Here is a 13,427-nt window from a genome sequence, read left to right as displayed (position 1 = left end):
ACTACCGTTCAAAAGTTTGGGGTCAGTAACATTTTTAATGTTTTTAAAAGAAGTCTCTTCTGCTCACCAAGGCTGCATTTATTTGATTAAAAAACAATTAAAAAAAACCCCAGTAATATTGTGAAATATTATTCCAGTGTAAATCAGCTGTTTTCTATTTTAATATATTTGAAACTGTAATTTCTTCCTGTGATCAAAGCTGAATTTTCAGCATCATTACTCCAGTCTTCAGTGTCACATGATCCTTCAGAAATCACTCTAATATGATGATCTGATGCTCAAAAAACATTATTATTATCAATGTTGAAAACAGTGTACAATTTTTTTTCAAAATTCTTTGATGAATAGAAAGTTCAAAAGAACATTTATTTAAAATAGAATATTTTCTAACATTATAAATGTCTTTACTGTAACCTTTGATCAGTTTAACTCATCCTTGATGAATAAAAGTATTGATTTATTTTATTTCTTTCCCCCAAAAATAAAATTTGAACGGTAGTGTATATATATATAAATTAGCAAAGAAATTCACATGGATGTGGTATTAATCACACATTACTGACTAAGGAAAGAAAAATGTATTTATATAACGCAATTACTTTTTTTTTTTTTTTTACGCAATTACTTTTACTATCCCAAAACAACCGAGTTCTCATCAATTAGAATGACGAGATCCCTCTCTCACTTGTTTCTAGAAGTCGAAATAGGACTTTTATTTTGAAAACGCCACTAGTGGGCGCGTCTTCCGGTGCAGTCGCAGGTAGTTCGGTTGCACTCGCACCAGGCCTGTGTCGGTGAGTGGCGGTGCCACCGGTGCTTCCGGAGCCCAGTGTGTTTCCCGGCGGTGCGCAACAATGCGGCGCTGGAGATAAAACTCCACCAGCGATGTCACAAACCAAAGCCTGCGCGCAACTTTAACCCGAGAAGATGTCAGATGTCAGCAAGACCGTCCAGAAATGGCACGCGAGTTTTAGAAAGGGCACGGACTTTGATTCGTGGGGGCAGCTGGTGGAAGCCATCGATGAATATCAGATGTAAGTTGCGCATTTCTGATTAAAATAAAAAAAATATATATATATTGGGCGATCTCTGGATCAGAGGAGGATAGAATTTTTCTGTCCTCTAAAAAAAAAAAAAAGAATCTAATAGAACAAGGCATGACAAGTGATGCATTGGAATCACAGAAAGTTGCATTTTATATATTTTTTCTACTTAATTTTGCATGGTCATGCATTGTGTGTGTTGTAGATGTGCATTAGATGCAGTGAGTGTGTGAAGAACTGTTGAGTGTTTGACAGCCTGTTTGCATTATGTCGCGCGCCACACCCTCCTCGAGCGGTGGGCGGGGCTTCACTCTCATCTCAATCTGAATTCATGCCATTTAGGTCAATAACACACACACACACACACACATCAGACAAACAGCTTCAGCTTTTCTGCTCTTCACACTCTTCTCTCGCTTTTTCTTTGTGGGTTTTAACGTAGATTATGTGCACTTGTTCATGGAACACAAACCACAAATAAAATTAGCTAACACTTTACAATAAGGTTCATTAGTTCACATTATTTAACTACCTTAGTTAATAACATGAACAATACTTCTTCAGCATTTATTAATCTTAGTTAATATTAATTTCAACATTTACTAATATGTTAGTAAAATCAAAGGTTGTATTTGTTAACATTAGTTAATGCACTGTGAACTAACATGAACAAACAATGAACAGCTGGATTTTTATTAACTATCATTGACAAAGATTAATAAATATTGTAATAAATGTATTGCTCATTGTTAGTTCATGTTAGTAAATAGTAATACATTAACTAATGTTAACAAATTAACCTTATTTTTACCGAAAATTCACATATTTTCATCCAGAACATGGATTTTGTCCGTAAACAAAGTTCTTTCCAAATGATTTAATTCTTCAATTTGACATTATTTGATGAATTTTATTTTTTCATCATGAGCTATAAAACAGAAACATGTTGTGAATGGAAATATATTGAGCGTTTAATTTTCCTGCCATAGTTTTTCCTGCCATCATCTACCCTGCCTTTAAAATTAAAATGACATTCTGTCATTTACTAACCTATGACTGTGATTTTCTTTTTCAGACTCGCAAGGCAACTTCAGAAAGAAGTGCAGTCATCAAACTTGCATGATTTTACAGAGGAACAGAAGGTATGTGTGTTTCCCAGAGCTGACAATCACTTTTTTTTTTCTTTTTTTAAAGTCAGCATGAAACAGAAGTTGCGCTAGTCTGTTCTTCTCTATAGTGACGAATACATGAAACTGAATCTGGAACGAGAACAAATGTGGGCGGGGCTTGATTGTTTCAGTGGGGAATTGATTGGATGGTTGTGGTTTGCTATTGGCTTATCTCATGTGAGTGACAGGTTATTGCCCCGCCCACATCATCAGAGAAGAGGGAAGATATTCTGATTCAAGATTACAATAGTGCATGAATTAAACAAAAATAATGATGTGCACGGGTAAATCATTTATTATAAATACTGCAATTATGCAAAATAATCTAAAATGCCCATTTTTGGTCTCATGGTGATTGTAATGCCCAACATGACAGCAAATGCAATTTTACACTGTTTACATATTTTAAATTGAGATCAAACTAATTTTAGATCCGCTTTCTGTTCTTATCTCATAATATTAATATTTGTTTTCTCCAGAAAACCCTGGGAAAGTTTGCAACATGCCTTGAAATGCGAAGTGCAGCTTTACAGGTCAGTGCTGTTCGGGACTCTACAAGACGACATGAAAGTTAATTAGTGGTTTTGCTAAAGAAATTGCATTAATTATTATGGCTGCTAATGCACAGCCAAACACCACTTACAGTTTCATCCGGAAATGTACAAATCTAGCTGAAGATATTTCTAAAATCACCCCACCTGCCGTGTATTTATCACATTGGGAATATAATATTTGATGATGATAAACAAATTATCAGTGCTCTTTATAATTTTCTCTGTCTTTGTCAGTGCACTCAATCTCAAGAGGAGTTCAAGTTAGAAGACCTGAAAAAACTGGAACCCAGTATGTACATAAATATGTGCTATGAATGAATTTTACCCTATAAATGATATTATTAATGATCTGACATGATCCAAACTGCTGATCGCACACAATCTCCTCCAGTCCTTCTGTCTCTGACTGATTGGTTAGACTTTTAGTGTAATTATACAAATATCCACATTCATCTTTTTGCTGTCAAATCTGCACTGATTTTTATCAAGTAAACACAAGAATAACTTTGATATTGTTAGTAATACTTCCACTGCACTGAAGCAGCGTCGGTTTACTTGATTATCATACATAATGTTTTTTAGAAAAATCAAATATGATCATCAGGCTTTTGGTGAAGGTTTATTTGTTCATCTCTCAATCATTATTTTATTGCATTTTGTTTTAAAACTACATAGCTTTGATCATAAAACTAAGCATTAAATATTATCTTACTAAGACATATTATTGGGAGATATAGAGTGAAGACGGATATTTATATGCATATTATATAAGTATCTGCTATACTGTTATAAAGATCTCATTGATTTACATTACAAGCATCAGAATTTCATCTTTTTATATATTTAAATTTGCACAAAATTGCGTATTTTTCCTCAGTTTGTGCCTCTGAATAAATAGTTTTTTTATACAAAACACATGCAAACTTTTTTTTTTTAGATGCTCATTTATATTATTAAGTAAAGGTACAATAAACTCTTTTTTTTCCAGGGTTAAAACCCATTTAAAACATCAGTAGTGCTGATATCTTTTTATATAGTTTATATATCACTGCTATTCTTCTGTGTCTCTACAGTTATTAAGAACATTCTGACTTACAACAAAGATTTCCCTTTTGATGTCCAACCAGTGCCTTTGAGGTAATGCTTCAGTGTTCATGGAATGGATGGTTCTGGTCCTGGATGCTGATTGGTCAGTCCAGTGCATTAGTGCCCGCCCCCTTTTTCAGCGCCGTTGGTTCCGGAAGTATTTCTTCTATTCATTTCTCCCATAGGGACTCCAAAAAAAGCCTTCTAGAATCATAACATTACACACTTTGATTTGAAGCAAAAAAGTATTTGAAAATCAGACAAGGTACAAGAACTTAACATCTTTAGTGAGGGAAAGAACTACAATCCCATGAAGCTTTGCAAACAGCATAATAGCATTAAAAATGTTAGGGAAATATAAAACTACTCATTTAGAAATGTTGATTACGCAGTGCTTCATGGGAGTGGGCGGAGCTAAAGAGCTCATTTGGCATGTGGTGCTTGTTTTAACTCTGATTGGTGGAATTTTCTGTACTGCATCATGGGAAATGTAGTTTTTCACCACAAATTCCGCTGTTAACATGATTATTTTAAAACTAAGTTGAAATGATGTTGACTGACGGCTTCAGCAGAAGCAAACACCACTGATTATTAACTCTGGAGCTCACAGTACGTCTGTCTTTAAAGGTTTATAAGTTATTGTTAAAAATGTATTTCCTTATGGAGAAAATGAATGGAGTTTTTAACTTTTGAAACTCGACTGTTGCTCTCTATAATGATTATCTGCACAATGTTACGCCTCGAAGATATTTACAATATTTACTATACTAATATTCTTTTTTACAGATGTTTTTGCCGATACAGTGATTGACTCTCAGTTCTGTGTGTGTTTAGGAAGATTCTTGCACCAGGCGAGGAGGAAAACCTTGATTTTGAGGAGGAGCTGGACGCTGGTACTGGAGCAGGTTCAACACCATCATTCCCCTCAAGGGTGCCAGGTGATTCACTGCATAGTGCATGACGTTCACCTGGACTTATGTTAAGCGCTTTAGAGCTGCATGATTAATCGTTAAAAGATCGCAATCTCGTTTCAAACACCCACGCGATCTCATTCCTAAATGACAGCGATTCGACTGGAGCTTTGACAAGTCCGAACATTCAGATCTGTGTTCTGATCCAGAGAGAGCAGACTTTTCAGCTTCACAGTATCATTATTTCTGTGTTATAGTAATTCATATTATCACAGAAGTACTAGGATAAAAGTTTATAGAGTAAATCACCTTTTGAAAATAACATGGTGCTTCAACGATTGTATTTATTACATCGTTACACCAGTAGGTGGAGACTAGTGACTGTTAAAATGAATCATTCATTCAAGAGATTCGTTCAAAAACACAGAATCATCCAGTAATGAAATGAGAAGTATTTATGAGTGAGTCGTTGAATCATTCACTCAAACCGATTTAAAAAAAACAGAACCTCTAGTAAATTAAATGTTGTTTTGTTTAGTTGTCTATTTAAAAATCACAATCGTGATGTGTTTTAAATCGTGATTCTCAATTTATTGTCCAGAATCACGCATTTTTGATGCATCATTGTCATGCTATGGACATGAATGATAAGCCTTAAATATGACTTTCTTATGAAAAAAACAAGCTCACCTTTCACATTCAGTGTTATTTTAGTATCTAACTGTAATTGATATACTATTATAGTTTGTTAATAGTTTCTTTAAAATATTTGTTTCAAAATAATTTGTGTGGTTATTTATATATATAAATAAATTGTGTACTATATATATATATATATATATATATATATATATATATATATATATATATATATATATATATATATATATATATATATATATATATATATATATATAAAATTATATATAAAACTATATATATATATAAGTATGTCTGTATACTTTTTATTAGGTTTTAGTCATTTTCATATTTCAATGTAAACTAAACAAAATGAGAAATGTTGCCCTGTCTGATATAAAATAAGTAAAAAAAAAATTTGTTTGATTTTAGTTAATGTTTATTTCATTTCAAATACAGACATTTTTTATGGCTTCAGTTTCAGTCAAAGATAATAACCCTGGCTCTGTTGCTGCAATATTAAATGTAATAGGAGTAAACATGAGCTTAACGATTTTTATATTTATGGCCTACTTAACTTTTAAAGTCCCCCTGTAGTCAATAACTGTATCCCTTTAAAACTCATCATTGATCAGCTAAATGACATATGCAAACGTTTTTTCCTTGAATTCCTTAAAATAGCTTGAATGCAACTCGACACCCTTGCCTCATCTAATATGCGCGGTTCTATGAATATGTAAATGAGCCCCGCCTCCACTCACTCAGCTCAGAGATCCACTGGTTGGCGATCACACGTTGATCTGATTGGTTACAAGGTAGTTTGTGACGTCAGAAACACCAGCGATTTCAAAGCGTGTTTTTGAGACTGTCTTTGGTTCACTGCAGTTTTAAGGAGGAAATACTCAGCAATGCTGTCGACTTATGAATTTACTCATGGTTTGTCTTAAAGCATATTAAAAACACCACATAGACACATAAACAACATTAAAAGCTTATGACTTAAGAACAGTGCCAATTGATCCATTTAGTTGGTTAATAAGCAAACAAATTCTCATCTATGCATTTTTTCTTCATCATGGTTTTAATGAAAGTTTGACGTCTTTGACAGGTACTCTGTTGCCACGGTTACCCTCGGAGCCGGGAATGACTTTGCTGACGCTGACGATAGAGAAGATCGGTCTGAAAGACGCAGGACAGTGTATCGACCCGTACATCACAGTCAGTGTTAAAGGTAGAGCTCAGCAGCGTTTCTGAACCTCAGATTTACTGCCTTGACATATTCTCACATACTCTCTCTTCTCCAGATCTGAACGGTATAGACTTGAATCCAGTTCAGGAGACTCCAGTGGCCACGCGGAAAGAGGACACGTATATTCATTTTAGCGTGGAAGTGGAAATCCAGAAACATCTAGAAAAACTACCGAAAGGTCTCACTTTGCTCTTAAGCGTAAAAAAGTGGTTGTGCATTGCTTGTTGCAGTCGTGCATGTTTCGGATGTCACATTAAGATGGTGTATGATATATATAATACACTGGTACCAGTTTACAATAAACTAAACTTACATTAACAATGTACAATTATCAATAATGTTAATGTTAGTTAATACAAATACGACTGTTCATTGTCAATTCATGTTAACTCGGGTCCACATACAACTTTTGATTTTAATAATGCATTAAGTATTTTATTGCTAGTTCATGGTAAATTATGTTGTTAACAAATGAAACCTTATTGTATGCGCTTGGTCATTATCGCGTGTGTCTCTTCTGTAGGTACAGCTATTTTCTTTGAATTCAAACACTACAAACCCAAGAAAAGATTCACCAGCACTAAGTGTTTCGCCTTCATGGAAATGGATGAAATCAAACCGGGTCCCATTGTTATAGAACTGTGAGTACAAGATGAGTTATTCCAGATTGCTGCATCTACACTGTACCTACATTTAACTAACAAACAAATAGTTAAAGGGAGAGTTCACCCTAAAATTAAATTATGTACTTTCCCTGGTGTTGTTCTAATTTTTTTTATGGACCACAAAAGGATAATTTAAAAAAAAATGCTTGCAAGCTCGCGCTCGTCCATTTAATGGCAGTGAATAGCGACCGGCATCAAGCTTTTAAAGCAACACTAAGGAACATTTTTTACCTTAAAATAATGTTTCCAAAATCGTATCAGTGGTTCATCAAGTCGTAACAGGGTGAACGGCACTTCTGGATTCGCTTTGCAGCCCTATATCTGCTTTAACCACACTATGAACGTTTGCAAACCGGGTCGTGTTTCTGTAGTTCGAATGAGACATAAGAAAACTACAAATTTGACTTGCTTTACGTCAAGCGTTACAATAGTCATTATTTAGTTTTTCTTCGTTTCTGATATCGCAATACATCATACTTTCATGAAATCATGCAACATACCGTACTCTACCTCGTCTGTGGACATCATTCATTCCAAAGCCGGTGCTGGATAAACAGCATGCGACGCTGCGGGCGGCGAAACTATTTACGACAGCGGTAATGGACAATTCCGCTTCCAACCTGTAGGGGGACTGCAGAGGAAAAGTTCCTTAGTGTTGCTTTACAGGGGTGGTATAATACCCTTGTAAAGATGTAAAATAAGTCACTGATGTCCCCAGAGTGTGTATGTGAATTTTTTGCTCAAAATACCCCACAGATATTATTATATAGCATGTTAAAATTGTCACTTTTTGAGGGTGAGCAAAAACGCACCCTTTTTGTGTCTGTCCCTTTAAATGCAAATGAGCTGGTGCTCCCGGCACAGTGGGCGGAGCTTCAAGAGCTCGTGTCCTTTTACCTCACACACACATGCACTGAAAAATCTCAATGTTTATGTTCAAACCGGAGTCAGACAATGATGGAGAGACTCAAGAAGAAGTGACAACATGTAGAAGCAACGGGACGTTTTTCACCAAACCATATTGTATACCTCCAAAACACTTTAAATATATAACACGCATCACATGGGATCATTCTGTGATTCTTTTTTGTCATTTTTAAAAGCCTAATGCCAGTCGCTATTCACTGCCATTGTACGGACGAGTGCGAGCGGGACATTTTTTTTCTTCCTTTTTTTTAATCCATAAAAGACAGAAGGGCATATGGCATTAGAACAACACCAGGGTGAGTAAATTATGAATTGATTTTCATTTTAGGGTGAACTATCCCTTTAATATACAATGCAATCTGGTTTTAGGTACAAGAAACCAACTGACTTCAAGAGGAAAAAGCTCAACCTCCTGACGAAGAAACCACTTTACCTGCACCTTAACCAGACTTTGCACAAAGACTAAATGAAGATCATACAGCCAAACACATAAAGGACAGGAGAGGGAGACATTCGGTGTGTTGCCTCTCACATTCTTTGCAATATCGGACTCTTTTCTTCCTATCTTCAGTCTGGGACACAGTCTGGTGTCTCCACCACTCTTCATCTGAGAGACAAGCATTTCAAAAACTGAACGGTGTACAAAGAAATGCTCTGTATGATGATTTATTCTGATGAAAACGGATGTAACTTGGTGTTTACGCAACATTTCCCATTGGGTTTTTACATTTTTATTTCATTAAAGAAACTGCTCCCCCTCATGTTCCAAACCTGTATGCTGTTATTATTTTGAGATTAGATTTTTTACATCTATTTTCAATTCAGTGACTGTTAATAGTCTGTAAAGCTTCAAAAGCATAAAAATAGCCCATTGATTAATGCATTCGGTTCGGTAATGAAATGCAAGATTAAGTTGCTGTTTAGTTCTTAAAACATTAAATCTGAACATTTTCAATTTCTTGATTTTGTTGTGTACGTGCTCATTCTGTGGAGGGAAAAATCAGCATATAAGTTTGGAACTATTTGAGGGTGAGTAAATAAAACTGAAAATTACATTTTGGGTGAGCTGTAAATGTTTAACAGACAGGCTTGTTGATTTTATGGAGTCTTTATTGCATCATATACACATGGAGTACATAAAAACCCTGAAGAAACAACACTGACAAACTCAAATATATAAATATATTGGTTTTTGAGACTGGTTAAACAGTTTTCCGTATTGGATATAACTTCTCGCTAATATTAATTTAGCATTACAGAGCATTAATACTTGTTTGAAATGTGGCCTTTGGCTTATTAATATCATGGAAGATCTATTACAATAATGTATATTTAAGAAGTTTATTTGAGAATTAATCAAAGCCAGTAAATATATGGAATTTGACCGTAAGAAGGGAGAAACTGTGGAGCTAATGAAGTATTAGCATGTCGGTTTTGTAATTAGCGCCACACTTTGGTCTTTGTGGTTAGTTTGCTGTTTTAATTTGTAATTTACGTCCGGCTTAGTTTCCCAAACTGTTTTAACCAAGTTTAACTACAACTAAATGATTTCTGAGGAAGATTTGACAGTTTCTGATAGGATCTTTTCAGATTTTTTTTATTTTTTTTTTATTAAGGAAATAAATAACTGATGCTTTTCCCATCAGGCTGTTTAATTATGTTGTATTAAATGTCAATGTTGTAGTCTCGGAATCATCAAAACCAACCAAATGGTTCAAAAGTATTGCATTTCTGTGAAGACTGTTTGATGGACGATGCCTATCTTTTTTTTAAACGTCTCATTTCTAATAAATGACAATTCTGCTTGAATCAAGGATAGGCCTATCATCATGAATGAGGACATGCTGGCATGATTTACTAAATGCAAATTACCTGGATTTATGTAAAATGCATGAGTCCAGACTCCAGAGTGAAATCCCATTCCCATGCGAGTTCCCGCCAGTTTGCAATAGAAAGATGCTGAGATTCACACTTAAATACACATTTATTGCATTAATGATTAGATGATAAAACGTTATCTCCGACCTTAATGCATTCGAATCAGCTGGTGTTTTGTTTATTTTTAGTGGCTATGTTTCACACAGGTGTAAAGAATCACACGTGATCCACTAACCACAAACACACTTAGAAAAATCACACAATAATGCATTTGCATTCCTTATTTGCAACTCCACATCTATCGTTTTAGCATTTCAAACCATGCAAACTTCTCTTTGTCAATCATTTAAATTTGTGCATGCTCCTTAAAATAGATAACCAATACAGTTTAATATTTTGTATCTAAATCAATGACATTCAAATAGTTGTAGGTGTATCTTGAGTGTCTAAAATGATTGATTAATTACTAACTGCAAATGTCCTGGATTATTTAGTCCATATCAGCTAGACGGAGATGCATGACACAGAAATGCTGGATTTCACCAGTAAACACATTCATCAAAACTACAGGAAAAAGCAGCTTTATTCAAATCATTCATTCCCACGAAATCAATGCCACTTATTTTTAAAACCGTTTCTTCCCTAAGATTTCAACACATGATGCAGACACTCTCAGATGCATCCTCTCAACACACTTACTAAAATAATTTACTCTAATGTCAACAAAACAGTATATGCCACAAAAAAAAAAAAAAAAAAAAAAGCTATATGGATTTTGAAGACTGGAGTATTTTTGTTTCCAAGAGCATTGCATCAAACACCCAGAGAACATCATTCACGGGCCGCGTTCATGAAACATGGCAGAAGGGTTTTCTTTGCACTACTGGTATAAAACCATTCTGTGAATTAAACAAGATGAGAGTAAATGGTTCATAAAAACAACTATGTAAATTATTGCAATTCAGTGAATTGTTTGCTCGTAAAATCATTCCTGTGTGAAAATGTTTTTACATCGTTCATAAAATCATTTTTATGCAAATAGACACTGAATTCAATGCAGCAATTTACATAAGAACAATTCAAATCTTTTGTTGCTCATGTTTCATTATTAAAAAGCATCGCCCGTGAGATGATTGCGTCTCTACACAAACATTACAGTCCAACACTAATTGATACATTTGGCTGTATGAAAACTCAGATGCACAACAGAGGAGTTCATCAGTTTCCATTGAGCTTATTAGGGACGTCTGATTTATGAGAATATTTTATTTGTATAAGCAGCTGAAAGAAATGTATAAATACTTTGTCAATATGACATCATATGTGCCTTTCCGTTAGGAAAAGAAATCATAAGAGCAGACGCACGACAAAATCAAAGTTAAAATAAACAAGTGAGCTCGCGAATCTTGAGTAAAAGCGACCGGACAGGAATATGGGAAAAGAACGTGCATTCAAAAAATGGTGAAAAAGGCATAAAAATTCAGAGTCCTCTCACATTAAAGGCATGAGGAAATGGCTTCATGACAGGTTTGTCTCACGTGCCTAAATATTTTGTTTGATATCCCAAAATGCATCAGCAACTGGGCGAGTGGTAGATATAAGAATTTTTAAACCACATGACAACCACCGGAAAAAGAAAATTAAACGTATATTAAATCAAAACTATTTCCATAGGAAAGGTTTGCTAATGTATATAAAATCAAAACCCTCATAATTTCTGTCACAAATGTGTTATTGAAAGAAAATTAAGCACAAAATCAAACTTGAGTTAATCTTCCCGCCCAGACCAGATGTGGCATTTTGATGCTTAAATATCGAAAAGAATCAGGACCGAACAAAGTCAAGCTGACAAAAGGCTTGTTCTCTCAAGTAGCGTTGGCAAAAGAACCGACTTCGGTACCAAGTCGATACTGACATTTTAAAAATGTGCCGCTTTGAGCGGAATCATAAACACCTCTGATTGGCCGTTGTGTTCATGAGCTCATCAAATATGTCTGTGATTGTGATTGGCTACAATGATCAGCGCTTCAAAATCATATTGTAAATATACATGACGCTCTTAAACCGATACACACCCGCGAGCGTTTGAAAGCAAGCGTCTATCAGCGTATCGGTCCGGCTTGTGCTTTCAAAACAATTCGGTGTGCTCTCAAACGCTCCCGTGCGCTGATCATTGTAGCCAATCACAGACAACGGCCAATCAGAGGTGTCTATGATTCTGCTTGGTACCGAAGTCGGTACTTTTGACAGCACTACTCTCAAGGCTCAGCCATTGTGGATCCGCCGGCGTTCTGATGGGAGCCGTCCGTCGGCGGGACGTTGGCTGGTGTGGCGTTCCCGTCACCGTCTCTGGAGCTTTGAGGAATCAGCGGAGCGGGTCCCGGGAAACCGCGTCCGGCATATGGAGGAGGAATCATTGATCCGGGAGGGAAGGGACGAGGTGGAAGTCCTCGAGGTCCGAAAAATTCGGGTGGGACGTCGCGCGGTCCGAGTGGATGTGGAGGCAGGGGTCCCAACGGTGGGCCTCGTGCTGACGAAACAAAATGCAATGGAAAGTTTCAGTTAATGATGCAATGAAAATAAATATTTGTCTAAAAAAATTTATTTCAAAACTGAGTGACGATGTTTAATAGCACCATTTTTAACAGGGATGAAAACTTGGGGTGTGAGGGATAGAACAGTGCATTTAAAGGGGTGGTATAATGCCCTTTTTACGAGATGTAAAATAAGTCTCTGATGTCCCCAGAGTGTGTGTGTGAAGGTTTAGCTCAAAATACCCCACAGATATTTTTATATAGCATGTTAAAATTGTCACTTTTTGAGGGTGAGCAAAAACACACCGTTTTGTGTCTGGCCCTTTAAATGCAAATGAGCTGCTGCTCCCGGCACAGGGGGCGGAGCTTCAAGAGCTTGTGTGTTAGCAGCTCCGATTACCTCACGCAGACACACTAAAATGAAAGAAACTGTTCTGTCTTTTATGTTTAAACGGAGTCAAACAAAGATGGAGAGACTCAAGAATAAGTGACAACACGTAAATGCAACAGGACGTCTCTATTTTCTCTAGGCTATATTCTCTAACCCAAAATTCTAGGGTTGGTGATGTCACTAACCCAGGAGGAATATTGTGTAGTCTCTACCAGCCGTTTGTTGTAGTCCTTAAAAAGTGATTTCTTTAAACGCAAATATTTGCTTTGCTTTGAACTTTGAGTGTTGTAACTTTGCAGATGTTGTTTATGCTCAAACAGCAACATTACACACTAACTAAAGTTAGAAAAGTCAAATCATAATCAACCACCCCATTAAAGG

General features: G+C 35.8%; 2 protein-coding genes across 5 annotated transcripts in view; one reads left to right on the top strand and one right to left on the bottom strand.

The window, feature by feature from the left end:
* The first annotated feature begins 654 nt into the window (after positions 1 to 654).
* On the top strand, positions 655 to 10,054 carry aida (axin interactor, dorsalization associated). Its single transcript, XM_081379516.1, has 10 exons — positions 655 to 1,034; positions 2,119 to 2,185; positions 2,692 to 2,745; positions 3,001 to 3,055; positions 3,840 to 3,903; positions 4,687 to 4,790; positions 6,511 to 6,633; positions 6,707 to 6,829; positions 7,175 to 7,292; positions 8,613 to 10,054. Exons 1-10 carry the CDS (start codon positions 928 to 930, stop codon positions 8,707 to 8,709), a joined length of 912 nt encoding a protein of 303 aa, XP_081235642.1. The 5' UTR covers positions 655 to 927; the 3' UTR covers positions 8,710 to 10,054.
* Positions 10,055 to 10,686: 632 nt separating this feature from the next.
* mia3 (MIA SH3 domain ER export factor 3) overlaps positions 10,687 to 13,427 on the bottom strand; it is a 30,017-nt gene continuing 27,276 nt past the window's right edge. For 3 of the 4 annotated variants that reach the window (XM_081379512.1, XM_081379514.1, XM_081379515.1), the window contains one exon: positions 10,687 to 12,651. In XM_081379512.1, the coding sequence (XP_081235638.1) occupies positions 12,380 to 12,651 (272 nt within the window). In that variant the 3' untranslated portion in view covers positions 10,687 to 12,379. The remainder of the gene's footprint in view (positions 12,652 to 13,427) is intronic. The other variant, XM_081379513.1, reaches the window with a different exon arrangement.

This window comes from Scardinius erythrophthalmus (assembly GCF_964197995.2).
Source record: "Scardinius erythrophthalmus genome assembly, chromosome: 11".
NCBI lineage: Eukaryota > Metazoa > Chordata > Actinopteri > Cypriniformes > Leuciscidae > Scardinius > Scardinius erythrophthalmus.
Note: the sequence above shows the minus strand (reverse complement) of the source record. Positions and strands in the feature narration are given on the sequence as shown.